The 21,983-nt window shown below is 39.4% G+C and overlaps 1 protein-coding gene across 1 annotated transcript in view; it reads left to right on the forward strand.

The window, feature by feature from the left end:
• CSTF3 (cleavage stimulation factor subunit 3) overlaps positions 1–21,983 on the forward strand; it is a 94,640-nt gene that overhangs the window by 64,581 nt on the left and 8,076 nt on the right. The window contains exons 4-15 of the mRNA XM_056133132.1: positions 3,991–4,023; positions 4,546–4,643; positions 5,865–5,931; positions 6,045–6,079; positions 6,171–6,297; positions 9,050–9,127; positions 9,865–10,027; positions 11,339–11,448; positions 13,773–13,889; positions 14,749–14,823; positions 16,980–17,123; positions 18,749–18,851. Coding sequence (XP_055989107.1) covers positions 3,991–4,023; positions 4,546–4,643; positions 5,865–5,931; positions 6,045–6,079; positions 6,171–6,297; positions 9,050–9,127; positions 9,865–10,027; positions 11,339–11,448; positions 13,773–13,889; positions 14,749–14,823; positions 16,980–17,123; positions 18,749–18,851 — 1,150 coding nt within the window. The remainder of the gene's footprint in view (positions 1–3,990; positions 4,024–4,545; positions 4,644–5,864; positions 5,932–6,044; positions 6,080–6,170; positions 6,298–9,049; positions 9,128–9,864; positions 10,028–11,338; positions 11,449–13,772; positions 13,890–14,748; positions 14,824–16,979; positions 17,124–18,748; positions 18,852–21,983) is intronic.

Here is a 21,983-nt window from a genome sequence, read left to right on the forward strand (position 1 = left end):
TGCATTGAAACTCTATAATGCTTTGGGGAGTATTGCCATTTTGACGATGTTAATTCTCCCAGTCCATGAGCAGGGGATATATTTTCATTTCCTCTTATCCTCTTTTATTTCTTGAAGTAACGTTTTGTAGTTTTCTTTGTACAGGTTCTTTACTTCCTTAGTTAAGGTGATTCTGATTTTCTGTGGCACAATTGTGAACAGGGTTTTATATATATCACTTTTTTCCCCCATTATTTGTGGATAGGAAAGCCATGGACTTTTGAGTATTGATTTTGTAACCTGCCACTCTACTTGACAAATCTGTGGTTTCTAAGAGCTTTTTGGTAGAGACTTTAGGGTTCTCTAAGTATAGTATCATGTCATCTGCAAATAGTGAGAGCTTGATTTCTTCCTTTCCTATCTGAATGCCCTTAATATCTTTTTCTTCCCTAACTGGTAAGTATTTCCACCACTATATTGAATAGAAATGGCGAGTTGGACAACCTTGTCTTCTCCCCAATCTTAGAGGGAAGACTTAGAGGGAAGGTTTTCCCTATTGGGAATAATGCTTGCTTTCGGGCTTGTAGTAGATGGCTTTGACTATATTGAGGAAAGCTTCTTCGAATCCCATTTTATTCAGAATTTTTATCATGAATGAGTGCTGAAAGCTTTTTCTGCATCTATTGGTAATATGTGGTTTTTCTTTTGTTGATAAGTTTTATTACGTTGATTGACTTGTGACTGTTAAATCATCCTTGCATCCCTGGGATGAATCCTGTTTGGTCATGGTGTATGATTTTTTTTTTTAACGTCGTTGGATTCTATTTGCTAGTATTTTGTTGAGGATTTTCTGTGTTCATCCGGGATGTCTGAAATTTTCCTTTTTTGTGGAGTTTCTGTCTGTTTTGGGCATGAGGGTGATATTTGCCTCTTTAAAAACTGTTTGGGAGTGTTTCTCTTTCTTCAGTTTCCTGAAAGAGTTTGAAAAGGATTGACAATAGGTCCTGTTTAAATTTGAAAGAATTCAGTAGTGAATTCGTCTGGGCCTGAGCTTTTGTTTTGGGGAAGACTTTTGATTACCATTTCAGTTTCCTTGATGGTGATAGGAAGGACTATTCTCTTTCTGGCTTCTTGAGCACCTTTCTACCCCAGAAGAATATTTAAGTCATGCTAGCCTCTAGGAAACCAAAAATAAAACAACCCCATAAATGAAAAACAGTCTGAGTCCTACTTTTAAACAAAGATTGCTTTCTGGTTCTTAGTAATCAATTTACTATCTACACTTTCTAGTGAAGGGGCCATTGCCAATATTGAATTTCTGCATATAGATTAAAAAACTGCACATCTGAAGATCCAACGGTGAGGAAGGGATACAAAATAAAACTGTTGGACAGTCCCCCAATAAAATTGGAAGAAAGGCAGTAACTTGAACAAAGTAAAATAAACCCAGCAAATGTTATGGTTGTTTTTGTTTGTTTGGTTGGTTTGGTTTTCAGGCCATACCCTGTGCTGCTCAGGGCTTACTCCTGGCTCTATTCTCAGGAATCATTCCTGGTGGACTCCAGTGGTCATAAGGGCTGCTAGGTTTCAGCCATGTGCAAGGCAAACACCTTTCCCACTGTACTACTGCAACTGCACTTGAACTCTTATTTTTTATTTTTACTTTTTGTGGTGCTGGAACCAAATCCAGAGCCTCACACATGCAAAGCAGTGCTCTACTGCTGAGCTATATCCCTAACCTCATGAATCTTTTTTTTTTTTTTTTGGGTCGCACCCGGCAATGCACAGGGGTTACTCCTGGCTCTGCACTCAGTAGTTACTCCTGGCGGTGCTCAGCGGACCATATGGGATGCTGGGAATCGAACTTGGGTTGGCCGCATGCAAGGCAAACGCCCTACCCGCTGTGCTATCTCTCCAGCCCCCATGAATCATTATTTTTTTAAAATTTATTTTTTATTAGTAAAACACCATGAGGTACAGTTATAGACTTACAAATTTTTGTGCTTGGGTTTCAGTTATACAATGATCAAGTACTCATCCCTCCACCAGTGCCCATTTTCCACCACCAGTATCCCTTCCACCTCCTATCCCCCCATCCCACCCTGCCTCTGTGGCAGGGCATTCCCTTTTGTTCTCTCTCTCTCCTTTTGGGTTCTGTGGTCTGCAAGAGAGGCACTGAGTGGCAATCATGTTTGGTCTATAGATGAATTATTATTTTTAACCAGTGACATCAGTATATTAGATGAAGTAAATAGAATGGTAACATGGAGACAAATTTGTGTCCTGAAAAATGTAGTGAAAAATAATTTTAAACTCTGCAAAATTTCAAAGATGGAGTTAAATAAGATTTTGAGGAAAGAATAGTTACCTAATTTGTATGGTAAGAATTGTAGAAAGACAAAAAGTTAACAAAGAGAAAATAATTTTTTAAACAAAAAGTGTATAAAGCTCTAATCAAAATAACCTCAAAGAACATGTGATTGATAGGCAGAATTCACGATGATAATTGCCAAATGCCACACTGCTGGGACTACTAATGGCTTCACATTACTCATTGTGTTTCTCAACACTTAGAAAATAGCTACTCAAATCAGGAAAAGGTTAAGTGAGCCTGTAAATCCAAAGAGGTCTGACTCCAGAGCCATAATAAACTTGCGTCAGTGAGCTAAGACTTATCTGGTTGGCATTTATGAATTCTGAAGTTCAAGGTGAAATCTTAACGAATTGGAGAGAAAATTATCAAGAGATTATCAAAATTCTCATCTGCAGTACTTTCAGTCAAAATAGTGAGAATACAGGTATGCAACTGAGAATAGGATTTCAAGCCAAGATTTCTGCCATCAATCAAATTATTCGTCTGTCAGGCACAAAGAAATTCTTTTTTATATTCTATGATTGAATAGCCCATCTTCCAACTAATGAATAAAGGTTAAATGTAATACTTTGGTATTTGCATATTGTTCTGCTCAGAATTTCTTTATTTACCAGTCTAATACCTCATTTTAAAATTTCTTTACTTATGCCAAGAAATCTTTTGCAAATTCTGGCATGTTCATTCTCTTCCTAATTGGCCCCTAGTCCGCCCCCCCCCCCCCGTCCATTCCCCCCACCCACCCCCACCCTCCCACCCCCCCACCCCCGCCATACTTCTCTGTATCCTTGACACTGAGAATAGGGGCAGATGATTCGTGTCTTGTACTCAGTGGTAGCAGTGCTTAGAATGAGCTAGGTTGATTTATAGTAAAATTAGCCAATTCTTTTTTGCCACTCTATTCAGATTGTCCTAATAATAACCCTATTCAAGTCACGGTCATGGTCACAGTCCTCCCGTTGTTCATCAATTTGCTCGAGCGGGCCCAGTAACGTCTCCATCATGAGACTTGTTGTTACTATGTTTGGCATATCAACTATGTCACGGGTAGCTTGTCAGGCTCTGCCGTGTGGGCGAGATACTCTCAGTAGCTTGCCGGGCTCTCCGAGAGTGGCGGAGGAATCGAACTGGGGTCAGCCATGTTGGCCGCTAGTAAGGCAAACGCCCTACCACTGTGCTATTGCTCCAGCCCACCCTATTCAAGAAAACTTTTATATATTTATATATATACATTTCATCTTAGGACTATCACATACATTTTTGTGTTTATGCTACAACTAAGCATGTTTGGGGGCTCTTCCACCTTGTTATCTGTGGGTTGCCCTTGTGGCACTCAGGGGACCATGTGGTGCTGGAGATCCAAAACCAGCCTGCCTTGTGCAATGCCTTGTTCAGTCCCGTGAGGCATTTCCCAAGGTCTACATAATTTTTAATTTAGAAATTTTCTGTATAAAAAGATTTTAAAATGTTAGCTGTATAGAATCAGGTCACATAAAAATATTTGCAATATTTACTGTTAAGTTCAAAATATTCTCCAAAGGCAAATAATTGGAAAACAGGAGAATTTGCAACAACTGCTAAAAGATAATCTAATAATCTGAAAAGTGATTTTAATCCTTTTTCTTTCTGTTTCTCTTCAGATTAAAGCTAAAAATTATGACAAGGTTGAAAAGGTGAGTTAGCTTAAACAGTATATAAGCAAATATTCTAAGTCATGATTATTTGGAGTTCTTTGTGTTTTTTCAACTTTCACATGCTTCAAAATGCAAAATAATAAAACTCATGGAAAAAATTAAAATTTACTGAAATTAAAAATAGGGGTGGAGGTTTGGGCCACACTTAGCAGTGTTTAGGGTGTATGCACAGGATTTATTTCTAGTGATATTATGGGAACCAAATGAATTGCTGGAATCTAACCAGAATTAGCCGCCTGTAAAGGGAAGAGCCCTACCCTCTGTTCTAGCTTACTGGCCTGAAAGTTAATATTTTTAGATATAGAAAATATAGTCTACTGACCAGAATCTTTAAAATGTTTCTGATGAGCTAAAATGAAAAGAGGAAGTTAATATTTGCCACTTAGGTCTTAAGAAGATAAATTCATTGAAGGAGCTAATTTTTTTTTTTGTTCCATTTCATCCTTTCCCATGGTATGAAATTTATTCAACTGAGGATTTTTATGTTTTCTTTTGTTTTAGTTATTTCAGAGATGCCTTATGAAAGTTTTGCACATTGATTTGTGGAAGTGTTATCTTTCATATGTTCGAGAAACCAAGGGTAAACTACCAAGTTACAAGTAAGTTAAATCAAGGTCATAACACAAGTAATCTCTGGATAAACAGTAAATTCTGTAGAAACTCAGACATGCTCTTTACTCAAGGTGGGGACAGGGAGGACTAAAAGTCAGGATTTGGTAACGCTTGGGAAAAAATATATTTGAATTAAAGAGAGAAAGCCATGGATATTAGAATTGAATCATCCAATTCCCTTTTCTATATCAAAACACTGTAAATTGTAACACCAAATCATTTTGTTCACAGACGTGTCAAATTTAATCAAGTTACGCTTATTACTTGTCATAACACCAGCACATGGCAGGGTATAATGCACTGTGCTACATTAGTATCTAAGGCATCTTTGAGAAATTTTATTGTTTTTGTTTTGTTTTGTTTTGGGGGGTCACACCTAGCAATACTCAGGAGTTACTCCTCGCTCTGCAATCAGGAATCACTTCTGGTGGTGCTTGGGGGACTACATGGAATGCCAGGGATAAAACCTGGGTCAGCTGCATGCAAAGCAAGAGCCCTACCTGCTGTGCTATCTCTCTGGCCCCATAATTTTTTTTTGTAAGTTGGACTCCCTATTATGATTTCAAAACAAAAACTCCAAAATCCTACCTATCCATCTCAGTCCATCTGTATTCTCTATCAGATAGATCAAAAGATAGAAAGGAAGGTTACTCCATGAACAGAAATTTTAGGAAGGTGCGGATGAGTTTTGGGCCACACTCAGTGGTGCCCAGGGCTTACTACTGATTGCACTCAAGGATCACTCCTGGCGGGTTCTGGGAAGTATATGGGATGCCAAGGATCAAACCCAGTTTGATCATGAAAGCAAGTGCCCTACCGGATGTACTGTTGTTCTGGCTCTTTTATAAAAATAATTTTTATTTTAATTTTTGTTTCCTTTTGAGGAGGAAGTCTTTTCTCCCAGATTTTTTATTTGGAACTAGTAGATCATAGGACATAACGTACTTCCTTGGTCAGAACCAGGTGTGACTTCAATATAAAACAATGTAAAACAGGAGATTATGCTATTTAAAGAATAAAAAAATAAAATATAGGCCTTATTTTTTATAAACTCAGTAAACAAAGGAGCTGCTTTGAACTGCTCTATACATTTGCAAAAATTTCCTTGTTAATACAAAGGGTTCTGATATTCTTGTGATATAATAAAAAGTTGTTATGACATATTTATAGGTACGTTTCATAACAATAAAATTTTTCATTCATTTCAGAGAAAAAATGGCTCAAGCATATGACTTTGCACTGGATAAAATTGGAATGGAAATTATGTCTTATCAGGTAGAATTATAATGAACATTTGTTAAAGTATACAATTTAATAAATTTTAATAAAATCATGTACATCTAATAAAATTTATAATATCAGTAACATGTTAATATTTTATTTCTCAGATTTGGGTGGATTACATCAATTTCTTAAAAGGCGTGTAAGTATTTCTATAGGATTTGTTATTTGTGCATGTATTAATAGTATATTTAATTATACTATAGTTGATGGCATTTTTAATCCAACCGCAGGGAAGCTGTTGGATCTTATGCAGAAAATCAGAGAATAACTGCTGTCCGAAGAGTTTATCAACGAGGTTGTGTTAATCCAATGATCAATATCGAACAACTCTGGAGAGACTATAACAAATATGAAGAGGTAAATTAAGCCAGAATATTTTTTCAGCGCTTGATTGGATGGAAGAGCGTTCTCCCAAGCGTTGCTCACTGGGCCTGTGGACCATTTTCTCTGATACTTGTCCAACTGAGTCACCAGGTAGTACTAGAGCCTGTGGATGTGGTGATGCTTGGTCCCTGTGGGGAAGAGGACCATGGCCGTGCTTGGGGCCTCCGGAACTACACAGGCAGTGTTGTGGTGATCTTGTGGTGCTAGGAATTGAACTCTTGAAGCACGCACGTGCACGACTAAACTCTGTGCTATCTCCCCAGCTCCAAAGTTGTTTATTAAAAGCCAAGCCACTTTTATTTTTATGCATCATAGATTTAAGAATTTTAGTTTTTCTGGTTTGAGCTACCTGTGTTTCAGTGCTGCACATATGTATTTTTATATTGTCATGAAAGAGGCACTTTTAGTTTTTTTTATAAGATTTGAGGGTCTTGGATTTGTGGTAAGTTATATTTCGTAGAATACTAAACCATATCCATATCCAAAGCATATCCATTCATGTACATTGTTATTAATCTCATATGCAGCAGTGTCTTTTAGAATTTTTTTTGTAGTAATGATCAGTTGCAGTGTACCTCTCTCTCCTACTTAAAATGACATGATTAGGAGCAAGAGAGATAATACAGTGGTAGGGCGTTTCCCTTATACATGGCAGACCCAGGTTCCATCCTTGGCATCTGATCTGGTCCCCTGAGCATCACTAGTAGTGATCCCTGTGTACAGGGCCAGGAGTAACCCCTGAGCATTGTTGGGTATGGTCCAAAAACCACATATACACAAAAATATGTGATTAATAACTTCCTTTGGGGAGATATCGGATTGCAGTCCAAGACTTCTCTCTCATAGCTTGAACTGGGCTAATTAGTCCATATATGTAAATGTACATGTCAAATAAGTATTATCAGTGTGATCAGATGAACTGTGTGGTACACTGAAAGTGTTTCCTCAAAAACATGAGCAGTGTTTCTCAAACATTTGGTGTTGGGATTTTAAAATTATTGAAGACTGGACCTAGAGACAGTACAGTGGGTTGGGCACTTTCCTTGTGTGTATGCCTGTTCTGGGTTTGATCCCTAGCAACCTATATGATTCCACAAGCCCAACATAAGTGAGCTGTGAGTGCAGAGCCAGGAGTTGACCCTCAGCACAGATGGGTATGACCCCAAAACAAAGAATTATTAAAGACCAAAGAGACATTTTGTTTCTAATGTAGTTTTTTGCATTGTAATTTGAAAAAATTACAAGATATTTATTTTTAAGGTTTATAATAATATACTATTTTTAACATAACTGCACTAAAACAAAGTTTTATAAAGTAAACAAAAATTTAGTTAGATGAATGGTATTGTTTTATATTTTTCCAAATCTAGTGAATATTTTTATCGGGGGAGTTTTGAGATCACACCCCAAAGTGCTGAAGGGGATGTTCCTGTCTCTGCTCAGGAAAGACCCCTCACTATGCTCAGGGGACTGTATGCAGTGCCCAGAATTTAACCAGGTTTGGCAGCATACAAGGCAAGTGTCTAAGCTCCTGTACTACCTGGCTCACAAATCTGTTTTAATATCTAACACAATAGAAGACAGATGATTTTATATGCATTTGTGCCAGCAATTGAGCCCAAGCCCAGGTTCTCCATATACAAGGAGACCCTGGATTTTCTTGTTTCTAGCCACATCTCTGGACCTGAATATTCATGTTTCTAAGTTAAATGTTATATGAATGCCATAACGTTGCTGGAAAACTTAGGGCACTTGCCTTGTACACAGCCCACCCGAGTTCAATCCTTGGCACCCTGTATTGTCCTCCGAGCCCACGAGGGGTGATTCCTGAGTGCAAAGCAAGGATTAACCCCTGAGCACTGCCAGGAATAGCACCCCCCCCCCCCGCCAAAAAAAAAATGGAAACAAAACTTTGCTGTATATTTGTGAGAGACAATATTGTCTTAGCATTATTGTTTTGATCTCAGATCCCCTAAAAGAGTCTTGGGAATTAGGATTCTGCACTACTACTTGAGAATTGCTAGATGTAAAATGGCCTCTTTCCCACTCTGCATTTATTTTTTTAAACTATTTAGACCTTGGGAGCAGAGTAATATGACATTCATCTTGCACACACTTGTCCCTCATTTGATCCCCAACCCCCCTTACAGAGCCAGAAGTAAGCCCTAGTATCACTGGATGTAGCCCAAAATTCCAATAAATTAAAAAAATAAAGTTATAAAAAAAACCTCATTAGAAAACAGACTTTGAGAGCCAGCCATGTCCATTCAGCTATAGGATTCTATACATTACTCTTAGTATGACTTTATGTGAAATAGTTGATCTTTTTTTTTTTTTGGTTAGGAAGTAAAAGGTGCTTACTTTGCATGAAACCAATCCTGATTTGATCCCCTGTACTACATGGTCCTCTGAGTATCACCAGGAATAGCCTCTGAGCATCTCTGGATAAAATAAATGACTAGGCCAGAGTGATAATACATCAGGGAAGGCGTTTGCCTTGCATGTGTCCGACCCAGATTCAATCCCTGGCATTCCATATGGTTCCCCAAGTACTACCAGTAGTAATTCCTGAGTACAGAGCCAGGAATAACCCCTGAGCATCGCTGGGTATTACCCAAAAACAAAAAAAAAGAAAAATATAAGTGACTTTTAAAGTAGTTTAGGAAATGAATTAATGTTAAAATATACTCATCTTTATAAATAATGTTTCCTTTGTGTTTCATAGGGTATCAATATTCATTTAGCTAAAAAAATGATTGAAGATCGGAGTAGAGATTACATGAATGCTAGGCGTGTAGCCAAGGTATGGATTTTCTTTTGGCCTGTTTGTTATGAGGATGCAATATATAGACAAAGTCTTGTTTGTTTGGTTTACCCTTGATATTTTCTGTTATTAGCAATTTTAATGACAATTGGAGACTTTAAACATGTGATATATTTTAAATGAAATCCCTTTAATATGACATATTAAAGTACAACTTGGCAAGGAAAAAACTTCTAATAGAAAACTCGAGTTTATGTATTTACACTTCATTATTTTCTAGGTTCTGCCTATAATTGATGGTGGGGTTGGTCTTATCCTTCCCTCATAATTTCTCATCTGATACTTTACTACTCTAATTTATTAGTGACAAAATTCTCAGGGACTTATTTTGTTTCATTTGCATAATTTTCCATTAGTTGATCTGCTAGAAATTAGAAGAAATGCCCTAGTAATACAAACTATTGAAAATTTAAAAGATCATATTTTCAGAGATGGTAGTCTTGGTACCAGTAGAGATAATTACTTGTGTTGTTCTATCAGCTCTTAATCAACAAGAAAACTCTCCTAATTACCTGCAGAGAAAATTTATAGGTGTTCTGTTCACCCAGTTCGGGAAAGTGTTAACTGGGAAGGTCATCCTCTGTAACCTTTCTCCCTCTTGGAATTAGCAAAGTAGTATTTGGAAAAAACAGGCATTTTGAACAGCATTCTGAGCCGTTCGATTCTGCCTGAGTAGTTCTAGGCTCACCCCAGAATCCTGAATGTTTGTTGTCTAGGAATATGAGACAGTAATGAAAGGTTTGGACCGCAATGCTCCCTCAGTGCCTCCTCAGAATACTCCTCAAGAAGCTCAGCAGGTTGATATGTGGAAGAAATATATCCAGTGGGAAAAGAGCAACCCTCTCCGTACAGAAGATCAGACCCTTATAACTAAGAGAGGTAAGAAAGCTTACCTTCTTGGGAATCCAGTTCATATCTGAACCATTTGATAGTATCCCATGAGTTACAAAGACTGCTTCATTTTTAATGATTGAGAGACTGGGGAGGGGGTTTCAAGTGACCTGGGGGCCACTTCTGATGATACTCGGCCAACTGGATTGTAGTTCAATAATAGGGCAGAGAACGGAGTGCTTCTCAGACCTATGGTGTACTGGGGATCACCAGCCCACACCCAGCACTGCTTGGGGGCCTCTAGGGCTGTAACTGGCAGTTCTGGGCTTCATGTGGTTCTGTGGATTGAACTAGAATTGGGCATATGTAACTTAATCCCTGTATTATCTTCCCATCCCTAAGGCTGCTTTTTACCACCAGTTATTTATTTTTTATTCCGTACCTTCATAATTATTTTCTATAGATCTATGCCTATGTTTCATGCACTCTGCCTTGGTGCTTGTCAGGGATTACACTCTTTAGCTGTGGTGCTTGCAAACATTCTGAGTATAAAGATTTGCTAGAATTTTGCTGCATTGCTCATGTACTTGCTTGCTGGAGGGTAACACTCCTGGTCCCAGTGCTTGCACAACTTTGGAGCAGCAGTATGAACTGGAGTCAGATCCTTTCCTAGCACATTCTTGGCCCTGTCTGACCTGAAATCACTTGCCCTGGTGAGCTGCAGCCAGCTTTGCTGCCAAGCATAGACAGTAAGCTGCCAGAATGATACTTGTGCTTGCAGCGACACTACTCACAGCTTCCTGTTTGGATGGCAGTGGCTTTATTCAAATCAGTGAATCACCACCTTCCAGTACCCCTTTCCCAGGCTAATTTTAAACTCATCCAGTGAATTCTATTTCAAATATTACCCTTTGATATTTGTGATCTATAAGTTTCCATTCTAGACACTTTAATTTTTTATAGTTTTAATTTAGGTTTTATTTTGTTTTTATACTTTTGAATGTTATTTATAACAGTAGTTATAAAGTTAGGGGCTGGAGAGTTTGTACAGCAGGTAAACATGTGCACTAGCCCTTTGAGCTATTTCCTCAGGCCTGTATCACTGACTTCTTAAGTACAGAAAATCTTAATCACTTGTTCATTTATTCATTCAAAGCATTCTCCTTGATTTACTGGTGCTGTCATGTTACTTTCACATTTCCCAGTATACAGCTAGTCTTCATAAATACTAATTTAATGAAAGATGGGTAAGTGTTTTCTATTGAGGAACCTATGCTTAGTAATTTCCTTTTGATACTTTGGCTGATAGTTTTATTTACTGCTGGTTTTAATTTCATGTTTGTGAATGTTTTCCCTTAGTTATGTTTGCTTACGAACAGTGCCTGCTTGTACTGGGCCATCACCCTGATATTTGGTATGAAGCTGCCCAATACCTTGAACAGTCAAGTAAACTACTCGCAGAGAAGGGGGTGAGTATTCCTTTTCCCCCACTTTTGATCTTCTCATGGTTTGGATATGGCTAGAAATAAAACACTAAAAAATTAAACAAAATTGGCAATTGCCTGGGTCAAAGAGATAGGATAGGGGTAAAGGAGCAAATGCTTTGCATGTCGCCAGCCCTTAGCCACTGTATATGGTCCCCTGAGCTCTTCCAGGAGTGATCTCCGAGCACAGAGCCAGGAGTAAGTCCTGAGCACTGCTGAATATGACCCAAAGCCAAAAGAAAAAACAACAAGTGAAGCTGATAATTCAGAATATTTAATTAGACTAGATGAAGTAGATATGGGCTGGAGCCATAGCACAGCGGGTAGGGCGTTTGCCTTGCACGCAGCCAACATGGCCGACCCAAGTTCGATTCCTCCGACCCAAGTTCGATTCCTCCGCCCCTCTCGGAGAGCCCGGCAGGCTACTGAGAGTATCTCGCCCGCACGGCAAAGCCTGGCAAGCTCCCCGTGAAGTATTTGATATGCCAAACACAGTAACAAGTCTCACCATGGAGACGTTACTGGGCCCGCTTAAGAAAATTGATGAACAATGGGAGGACAGTGACAGGTTTTTTTTTTTTTTTTGAGTCATCATGAGATAGAGTTCCAAAGCTTTCATGTTTGAGATTCAGCCATACAATGACCGAACACCCATCCTCCATCAGTCCACATTTTCCACCACCAGTGTCCCAAGTATCCCCCACATCCCCATCCCAGTCCTCACCCTGCCTCTATGGCAAACAATTTTCTTAATACTCTCTCTACTTTTGGGCATTATGTTTCGCTCAGATTTTCCCATCGCCATTCAAGCCTACCTGCCAGGGGCAGACGGTAGATAATTTATTTTCCATTGCTCATTTTGAATATATGAGAGCTCGCAGAGCTGCAAAAGTGGCCACACACTTCTGGGATTCTAGATTGTAAATGCTTGGGTTCCAGAGACATCTCTGTATAGCACTAATCCATTTTGGGTCTTAGTTGGGAGTCTCTGGACCAGGGCTGTTGGTGTGCTAAGATGGCGCCCGGAGGCAGATTGTGGGTATGACAGCTAGGCTGCCGATCAGGTGGGAAGCCGGGGAGGGACAGCCTGACCCCTCTGCTGCTGTGCCGCCTGGAGACTTAGTCCTGGAACCTACATACCTGGGCCTTGTTTCTGGAAGCTCTTCCATCTGGAGTGGGCAGGGAGAGCACACCTGCTCCATCTGTGGTGCCCCTGGTGAAATTGGCTCAGTATGGGCCCAGAGAGATCTTTGGCACTGTGGTGTCTTCCAGGACTCACTGCTGTGTCTCTGGACCAGGGCTGTTGGTATGCTAAGATAAAGTAGATACATTTTCAATCTTTCTGTTTTCTTGGTTTTGAGTCATACCCGGTGGTGCTCCGGGACCATGTAATGCAAAGGGTCAAACCTGGGCTTCCCACAAACCAAGAGTTTGCCTCTGCCCTTTTGTTTTGTTTTGTTTTTAGGCCACACCTAGCAGTTCTCTGCTCTGGTGCAGTATCGGGGAGCAAACCTGGGCTTCTTACACGCATGCATGCGCACTTACGTTTGAGCTATCTTTCCAGTTCTTGTCTTTATATTTTCATGTTTTTTTAAAATTTTCCCATGGTGTATTTCGGTGCTCATTAAATGATTTTGAATATTTTCAGAATCCAGAAGTACATCTGAGTCCATATGTGTATGCATGTGAATGTGTTTTCTTTGTTATATCTCTCAATTTTAATGATTTAATATTTTTATTTGCTTCTTGCTTTGCTTTCGAGATAACTAGGGGTCACACACTTGACTGTGCTCCTTGCGCACTTAGTTGTGGTTCTTGTGCATACTTGATTACCATGTGCTGGAGATAGCACGCTTTGTTGTGACATCAGGCATCACGAACAACAGTGCCTCCAGGATCATGCTTGGTGTGTGAGGTTGTGCCAAGCACTGAGCTTGTGACTTCATGCCTACACCATAGACTCTGTCACTGAGCTATCCCTGGGACACCATTTTAGATATTAAATAGATATTATTATTCATAAATAAGGTACTGGCAGTTGATTTTATTCTCTTCCAGCTATATTAAAAGTATTGACTGGGGGCTGGAGCAATAGCACAGCAGGTAGGGCTTTTGCCTTGCACACGGCCAACCCGGGTTCGATTCCCAGCTTCCCATATGGTCCCCCGAGCACCGCCAGTAGTAATTCTTGAGTGCATGATCCAGGAGTCACCCCCGTGCAATGCCGGGTGTGACCCAAAAAGAAAATTAAATAAATAGATAGGTAGATAGATAAAAGTATTGACTGAATTTTCTGTTTTTCCTTCTAGGATATGAATAATGCCAAATTATTTAGTGATGAAGCTGCTAATATATATGAAAGAGCCATAAGCACTTTATTGAAAAAGAACATGCTTCTGTATTTTGCATATGCAGATTATGAAGAGGTGAGTATAAAAATTTTTTAAGTCTTCATATAATTGGATTTTTTTAGTGCAAGACTGATGTTTTTAATTGAAGCAAGATAATTTTTATGGAATGAACCTTAGAAAGATGTCAGGGGAGAGAAAAAGAGGAAGTATGTATTCAAGAGAGAATACAATTTCCCCAGAGTGGAAAAAAGCAGAGACATAGAGACAAGCAAATATGTTCAAGGGAGAGTATGGGCTTGAAGAGCAATCCAAGACTGAATTTTTCCCCTTCGAATGCTCTTTGCCAGGCATTTTGCTTTTAGTTGACAAGGAATAATATTAATAAATAGTCCTCAAGGGGCTGGAGCACAGTGAGTAGGGCTTTTGCCTTGCACGCAGCAGACCCGGGTTTGATTCCCAGCATCCCATATGATACCCCAAGCACTGCCAGGAGTAACTTCTGAGTGTGTGAGCCAGGAGTAACCCCTGTGCATCACCAGATGTGACCCAAAAAGCAAAAATAATAATAATAATAATAATAATAAAAATGGTCCTCAACTCATTTTATACACAACACACACATATACATATACATACATGTATAAATATTCTTTGTTTTGTTTCGGGAGTCACAATCAGCAATGCTAAAGGGCTACTTCTGGCTCTGCACTCAGGAACTACTCCTGACAATGTGCAGGGGATCATATGGTATACTGGAGATCGAAGCCAACACATGTGAGGCAAGCACCGTACCTGCTATACCTGCCCCAGCTCTCCAGCCCCCTCATTTTATATTTTAATCAAAATAAATACCATTATGGCATGCAGCCTCAGAGCTTAAAACCTGCTTGTTTATGAGTGTTATGTTTAAGCTCATTCTTCTCTACCTCCTTAGAGTCGCATGAAATATGAGAAAGTTCACAGCATATATAACAGACTCCTGTCTATTGAGGATATTGACCCCACCTTGGTGAGTAGCTATACAAATCTCCCATTTGCTGAATGTCTCACACCAATTTTTAAAGTTTCCTGTCATGTACCATTCTCTGAATCTGGCAATGGTATCAAGTCATGGAACCAGCATCACTATAAAGATATAAACATTTTGATACCCCCCTGAAAGCCCCCTCATGTGACCGGTTCATAGTTGTCCTTTTCTCAGTCACCCAACTCCTTGGAATAGCTGATTTACTACCTGTGCCATTGTTTCTTTGAGCTTCATTGAACAAAAGATGTCACTAAAGACACTATGTGAGGACTTACTGAACTAGTTGGTGTTATTTTTGATTTCAGAGATAATTGTTTTTGCTCATTCAACTTAGTGGGCTTCTACTTATTTTCCCCATTGGTTTTCCCGTATTCTCCTGCACCGGGCTAGAGTTGGGGGTGGGGTGAGTCTTTGTAGTCAGACCTCCTGGAAGTCACTGAAGGGTTAGGCTAGAGTTTGCTCTTTACTCTGCCAGTCCGCACCAAGTGACAGGAAGCATAACTGTGAGCAGCAAGTAATTTGTTGAGTAGAGCTGTCCCAGGGCCCTTTCAGACTTACTTGGACGTACTTGAGGAGCTGTAGTGTGGGCCCTCTCTGTGGCACAGGTTGGGTGTGGAGGGACCTAGCCAGAAAGGGAGGGCCTCTGCCTCTCATTCCCAAGTAGGCCCAGTGATGTCAGCTGAAAACTGGCCTCACTGGAATGGTGTAGCAGCAAGCAGAAGGCCTGCTTACACTTTTTAATCAGTTTAAAATTCATTTAATAAATAAAATTCATTCAGTAGATCATTCTATGCCATGTATTGTGCACTGGGTAAAATTCCACCCATCCATCCATCCATCTGCTAAACTGGGCATTATATGTGACATCATCAAAACTGGGAGAATCATGAATCTACTCATAGTCACCCTCCTCATAGGATTATTTGTTCATTGAACAAATAGTACATTTACATTGTACTTAGTACACTCTAGTGACAATTCAGAATGACTCATTAACAGATTATCAATGAATTTCTGTGATAAGATCTTTAGAAAATTAAATGGTAAGCTTTTAAAGCTATAAACAAAGGGCTGTATGAATTTAGTACTGGGAATTTTGCTCCATGGCTTGGAGGCCAGCCACACATGCTAGGGGAAAAGGCAGCTCAGATTGAGAAGGGAGCACCAAATAAAGGGTGAATAAAGGGTATTGGGAGGATCCTCCCAGGATGGGAGAAGCATGCTGAAAGTAGGCTATAGACCAAACATGATTGTCACTCAATGCCTCTTTTGCAAATGACAACACCCAAAAGGAGAGAAAGAACAAAAGGGAATGCCCTACCACAGAGGCAGGGTGGGTTGGGGGGAATGGGGATTGGGAGGGATACTGGGACCCTTGGTGGTGGGAAATGGGCATTGGTGGAGGGATGGGTATTTGATCATTGTATAATTGAAACTCAAGCACAACATTTGTAAGTCTACAACTGTACCTCATGGTGTCTCACTGATAAAAATTTAAAAAAAGGAAAAAAAAGGCTGTAGAGATGGTATAGGTCTCAGGCCACCCATGTGGCCTCCTGGGCCCTGCCAGGAGTGCTCACTTAGCACAAAGATAGAAGAAAGCCCTGAACACAGCTGGGTGTGGCCCAAAACCGTAAAGACAGAACAAACATGAAGCTATAAATAAGCGTACGTGAAAATGAACATTTTTAGAAACAAAAACAATCACTTGTATTACATCAAACCTTGAGTTTGTAGGTATTATTCATTCGTGGGATTTTTTTTCTAGCTCCTCTTATAGTTTTTTTTTTCATAAATTTTTATGTTCTGGAATTAGTGGTGAAGATTACATAACATTGTGAATATACCAAGAATAGTGAATATACCAAGAATACTAAGAGCCATTGAATTGTATACTTTTTAGAGGAAGAAGGTTTTGGCATGTGAATTATATCTCAGTATTTTAAATCAGTGCCTGTAAAGTTTGGCTTTGGGATTAAAAATAACTATATGTATACACATACAAATAATATATAAAATCTTACCAATGTTTTGTGATGGTCTTATATAGGAGACATTTAAGAATAATGTGAGCTGCTACTGAGATCCACATTCAACTTAATCTGTAGGAAATAAGTATTTTTGTCTTTTTTGCATAGGTGTACATCCAGTATATGAAATTTGCAAGAAGAGCAGAAGGTATCAAATCTGGAAGGATGATATTTAAGAAAGCAAGAGAAGATACCAGAACCCGTCACCATGTCTACGTTACTGCAGCACTAATGGAATATTACTGTAGTAAGGTAAGTACTGAAATGTAATAGAAAAGTAAGATTGTTTTCTTCAGCTGAGATACATTAATTAAAATGAGTTCTAGGGACTGGAGCAATAGTCTAGTGGTTAAGGTGCTTGTCTTGCACATGGTCTTCTGGCATCTTATATGGTTCCGAGAACATCGCTGGGTATGACCCCCCCCCAAAAAAAAGTTATAGTTTCTGTCACTGCATTGTAATTGCTTTGTAAAGGAAGCGTAAGTTTTCAAGTTTCACCTGCTATCTGAAAGTAGAGTTTTCCTATGAAATTGTTTTTTGTTTGTTTTATAGTTTGGTTTGGTCTTTTTGGGCATCCCCTAGAGATGCTGGGTCGGGGTGAGGGATTATTTCTGGGTCTGTGCTCAGGAGTCATTCCTGGTGATGCTCAGGCATCAGTATGTGGTGTTGGGATCCAACAAGGGTCAGTTGCATTATAAGACAAGCATCTTACTAAACTATCTCTGTCCTAAACTATCTCTCTGGGCTCTGTGAAATCTTTTCTAAGCCAAAATGGTATGAAGTGAAGGGAAAAAATTTTTAGCTTGAGTCTAGAGCTACACTGCAGCCGGTAGGGTGCTTGCCTTGCATGCAGACAACCCAGGTTCGATCCCCAGCACCCCGTATCCCTTGAACCCTGCCAGAAGTGATCCCGAGTACAGAAGCTAGGAGTAAGCTCTGAACATCAAAACAAACATCGCCTCAAAACAAACAAAAAATTTTTAGTTTTTTCAAATCCCCAAATTATACCAAATAGCACATAAAACCTAAATCAACACTGGCATATAATAAAAGCAAGAATGATTTAAGTACATTATGTATAAAGTAGTCCCCGAGGAAGTAGGTTGGCAGTGCTACTCACACAGTGCCAGACATGAGCTGCATCTATACTGGTTTGCTACAAAACAAATGCCAAGCACTGTTTTTGCTTTTTGCCTTTTGTTGTAAATGCAAAGATCCGTTTTGGGGCAGAGAGATAATACAGGATGTCTGACACTTACTTGGCATGCAGCTGACCCTGTTCAATCCTTGGAAGCATATATGGCCCCTTAGTGTTGCTAGGGGTCACTTACTGAGCAGAGAGCCAGGAATTAGTCATGAGCACCACTAGGTATGGTCCCCCACAGGAAACACTCAAACTCTGCCCCCAAGTCCCACCCCACCCCCCAAAAAAGACTAAAAAAATACTCTTCAAATTTCTTACAAATAGTGGAAACAGATACTACTGTATATCATAAAAACAAGCCCATGTCCCACCACTCTCCCCAAAAAAGACTAAAAATGCTCTTCAAATTTCTTATAGATAGTGGAAACAGATAACTACTGTATATCATAAAAGCAAGATGGTATGTTAGCCTTTAAAAATGGGGAATGCTTGCATCAGTATGAGGTTTATGCAACATAAAATTCCTATTGTTTGCCAGTTTTACCTTATTAAACTCCATATTTCTGAATCTAAACCTCCTCAAATGGTTTTTAGGTTAGCAGTTTAACACTTTGTTTCTATCTTAATTTTTAATGTACCTTTCCATATTTAGGTAGTGCCGTTTTATTATTCTTTGTGCCATTTTGTCTGACGTCTCATGGAAATCAGTATTTTTTTTCCTTTTCGCTTTCAGGACAAGTCTGTTGCCTTTAAGATTTTTGAGCTGGGACTAAAGAAATATGGAGACATCCCAGAATATGTCCTCGCCTATATTGACTATCTTTCTCACCTCAATGGTAAGTAGATTCTAATCAGTAATGACAGTTAATATTAAACCATCAAGGTCATTCTCTTGAGATTATGTTGCTGTCATCACGCTTGCTAGACATTTAGGAAATATTGTGGGGGTTTGCTGGTGTAGCTTTGTGATAGAATACTTGCCTTGCATGTATGAGGCCCAGGTTAATCCCTGGCAATGTAAGAGAAAAATATTTGTTACCTATTAGTGAATAATTTATATTTATTAAGTAATGGTAGATGCCTTTGATTCCTCAGTCTTAAGTAAAGTCCCATCAATAGTAAAGAAAAATCATAAATTCAGAGTTCTTTGTGTGCATCTATGCTGACTCTGTGCTAATTGTCTGTTGTTTTAAGAGGGGCTAAGAAACAGACAAAGTAATTCTACGCATTGAAAAAAATCAGTAGTACAGGAAATGAGGCACTTGCCTCACTTGTGGCTGCAGAGCTATGCAATTGATTCAAATCCCTGGCACCACATGCAGTTTCCTAAGCACTGCCAGGGATCACTCTGGAGCACAGATCTAGGAATAGCCCCTGATCACCACTGGGTGTGGCCCAAAACCCCTATTCCTTCCCCCAAAATAAAAGCTCAATCGGTGCTGGAGTGATAGCACAGAAATAGGGTGCTCACCTTGCATGTGGCCAACCCAGGTTCAATCCCAGGCACCCCATATGGTCCCCTGAGCACCACCAGAAGTAATTCCTGAGTGAAGAGCCAGAAGTAAGCCCCAAACATGGCTGGGTGTGGACCCCTCACCCTACCCCCAACCCCCCCAAAAGAAAAAGATAAAGTTGCTCAAGAAATAAAGTGCTTCGAGGCTCCTGGGGAAGAGATTTCAAAACAAATACTTGAATATTAGCCTCTTTATTTATCTATTCTCTGTTGAGTTCCTGCTTTATACCAGGCACTGAGGGAATTTGTATATTATTTATGCATATGTATTATTCAGTTTAGTTAGTCTAGTTACCCCACAGTCTAGGACATGTAATTTCTTTGTTTTTAGGCCACACCTGGCAGTGCTCAGGGCTTTCTCCTGACTCTGTGCTCAGGAATCACTTCTGGTGGTGCTTTTGAGACCATATGGGGTACCTGGGAACAAACCTGGGTGGGCCACTTGAGAGACAGATGCCTTTCCCAGTGTACTATCTCTCCAGTCCCAGGAAATGTCGTTTCTTAACTAAAATGAACTGATTTTAGAGATGATTCAACAGAAGAATACACAATAATGTATTATGTTAAATAAAATTATGTATCAGGGGTATTAATGATTTTCATGTCTTATAACATAATTCACTTTATATGCCTAAATAATATGAAAGAAAGAAATTATGATTTTGTATTTCAGCTTAGTGAAACTATACTCTGGAAAGACTTAACTCCAAAAAGTGAGATAATGGAATTTTTAATTTATAAAGAAATTTTCTTATGTAAAGTCATTGCTCCTCTCTTTGATATTGATACATTAGAAATTATTGCCAATACATGTGTTTGTTACTCTAAAAATGAAGATGTCTGATGTCACCATTATCATCTCCCTTAATCAGTGTCTTAGTTTGTTCATTTGTTTATCCACTCAATCATCTGTTCATCACCTTTCAGTACCTTTTTATTACTGTGAGAATGCAAAGGGAACAGGGGAATAGGAATTCTGTTCCCTTCCAGACATTCTCCTGGTGGGCTCGGATATGGAAAAACAATTACACCATCATTTGTTTTTTAGCTGTAGCATGGGTTCTGGGCTTAAGAATGTAATCCTGTTTCAGATTTTTCATTTGAAGAATGATTGAGTGCTTTTCATGGAATTGTTGAGAGGATTAAATAAATTTTTGCATGTGTTTGACTTACATGAAGTGTGGTAAGCAAGCATTCTACTAAAGGCTTAACTATTTATGATGATGATGGTAATCATACAGAAATATGCACAGTACTATAATAGATCCCGGAATGAAGTACTTTGGAAGCAGAGAAGAGAGTATTAATTTAGTTCTGAACTATGCTATTTAGTTATGGTGGCCATCAAGGTTAGGTACTGAGCTCTTGAAATGTGGCTAGGTCAAAACGAAGTGTTTGAGATATAAAATACATAAAATTGAAAGTATTTATGAAAATGTGAATTGATTTAATGTTGAAATAATTGTTTAGCTACATTGGATTAAATAAAATTTCACCTTTCTTACTCTTAAATATAGTTAAAAATTAAATTATATATATACATATATAGCTTGCTTTACTACTATAAAGTGTCATAATGAAGGAACTCATAAGATGCTCTGAAGGGTAAGACATTATAATGCAGGTTAAAAAAAAAAAAAAACAAGAAAATAGAGGGGTGGGGTATTTGCCTGCATGTCGCTCACCTGGTTCAATCCCAGGCATCTCCTAAAGTCCTCTGAGCCCCACCAGGAGTAAGTCCCCAGCACCACTAGATGTCACTTCAAGTACAGTTTATAAACCATAAATGTACCCCTTATAAGTATATGATTCGGGGCTGGAGTGATAGCACAGTGGGTAGGGCATTTGCCTTGCACACGGCCACCCCAGGTTCGATTCCCAGCATCCCATATGGTCCCCCGAGCACCGCCAAGAGTAATTCCTGAGTGCATGAGCCAGGAGTAACCCCTGTGCATCACCGGGTGTGACCCAAAAAGCAAAAAAAATAAATAAGTATATGATTGAATGATATTTATTTTCTTGTCAATGACTAAGGCTTACTCCTAGCTCTGCACTTGGGTAACTCCTGTGGGGCTTGGGACCATTTGTGCTGCCTGGATTGAACTCAGGTCAGATGTGGGCAAGGCAAGCACCCTATCTACTGTGCTATAACTCTGGCCTTTGATTTAATGATTATTCATAAATTTATTGTATTTAATTTAGTAGATCCTTAGAGTTCAGCAAGAAGTATCATTTTCTTATTTTCAGCCACAGAGGCCCATATGTTTTAATCTACCTTTGGTGACTATTTCATACTTATCTACCAATCTGGGGCTGGAGCAACAGCACAGCGGGCAGGACTTTTGCCTGGCATGTAGCCGATTGGGGTTAGATTCCTCCGCCCCTCTCAAAGAGCCGGGCAAGCTGCCAAGAGTATCTCACCTGCACGGCAAAGCCTAGCAAGCTGCCCATGAAG

The sequence above is a fragment of the Sorex fumeus genome, unplaced genomic scaffold (genome assembly GCF_029834395.1).
Source record: "Sorex fumeus unplaced genomic scaffold, SorFum_2.1 ptg000007l, whole genome shotgun sequence".
NCBI lineage: Eukaryota > Metazoa > Chordata > Mammalia > Eulipotyphla > Soricidae > Sorex > Sorex fumeus.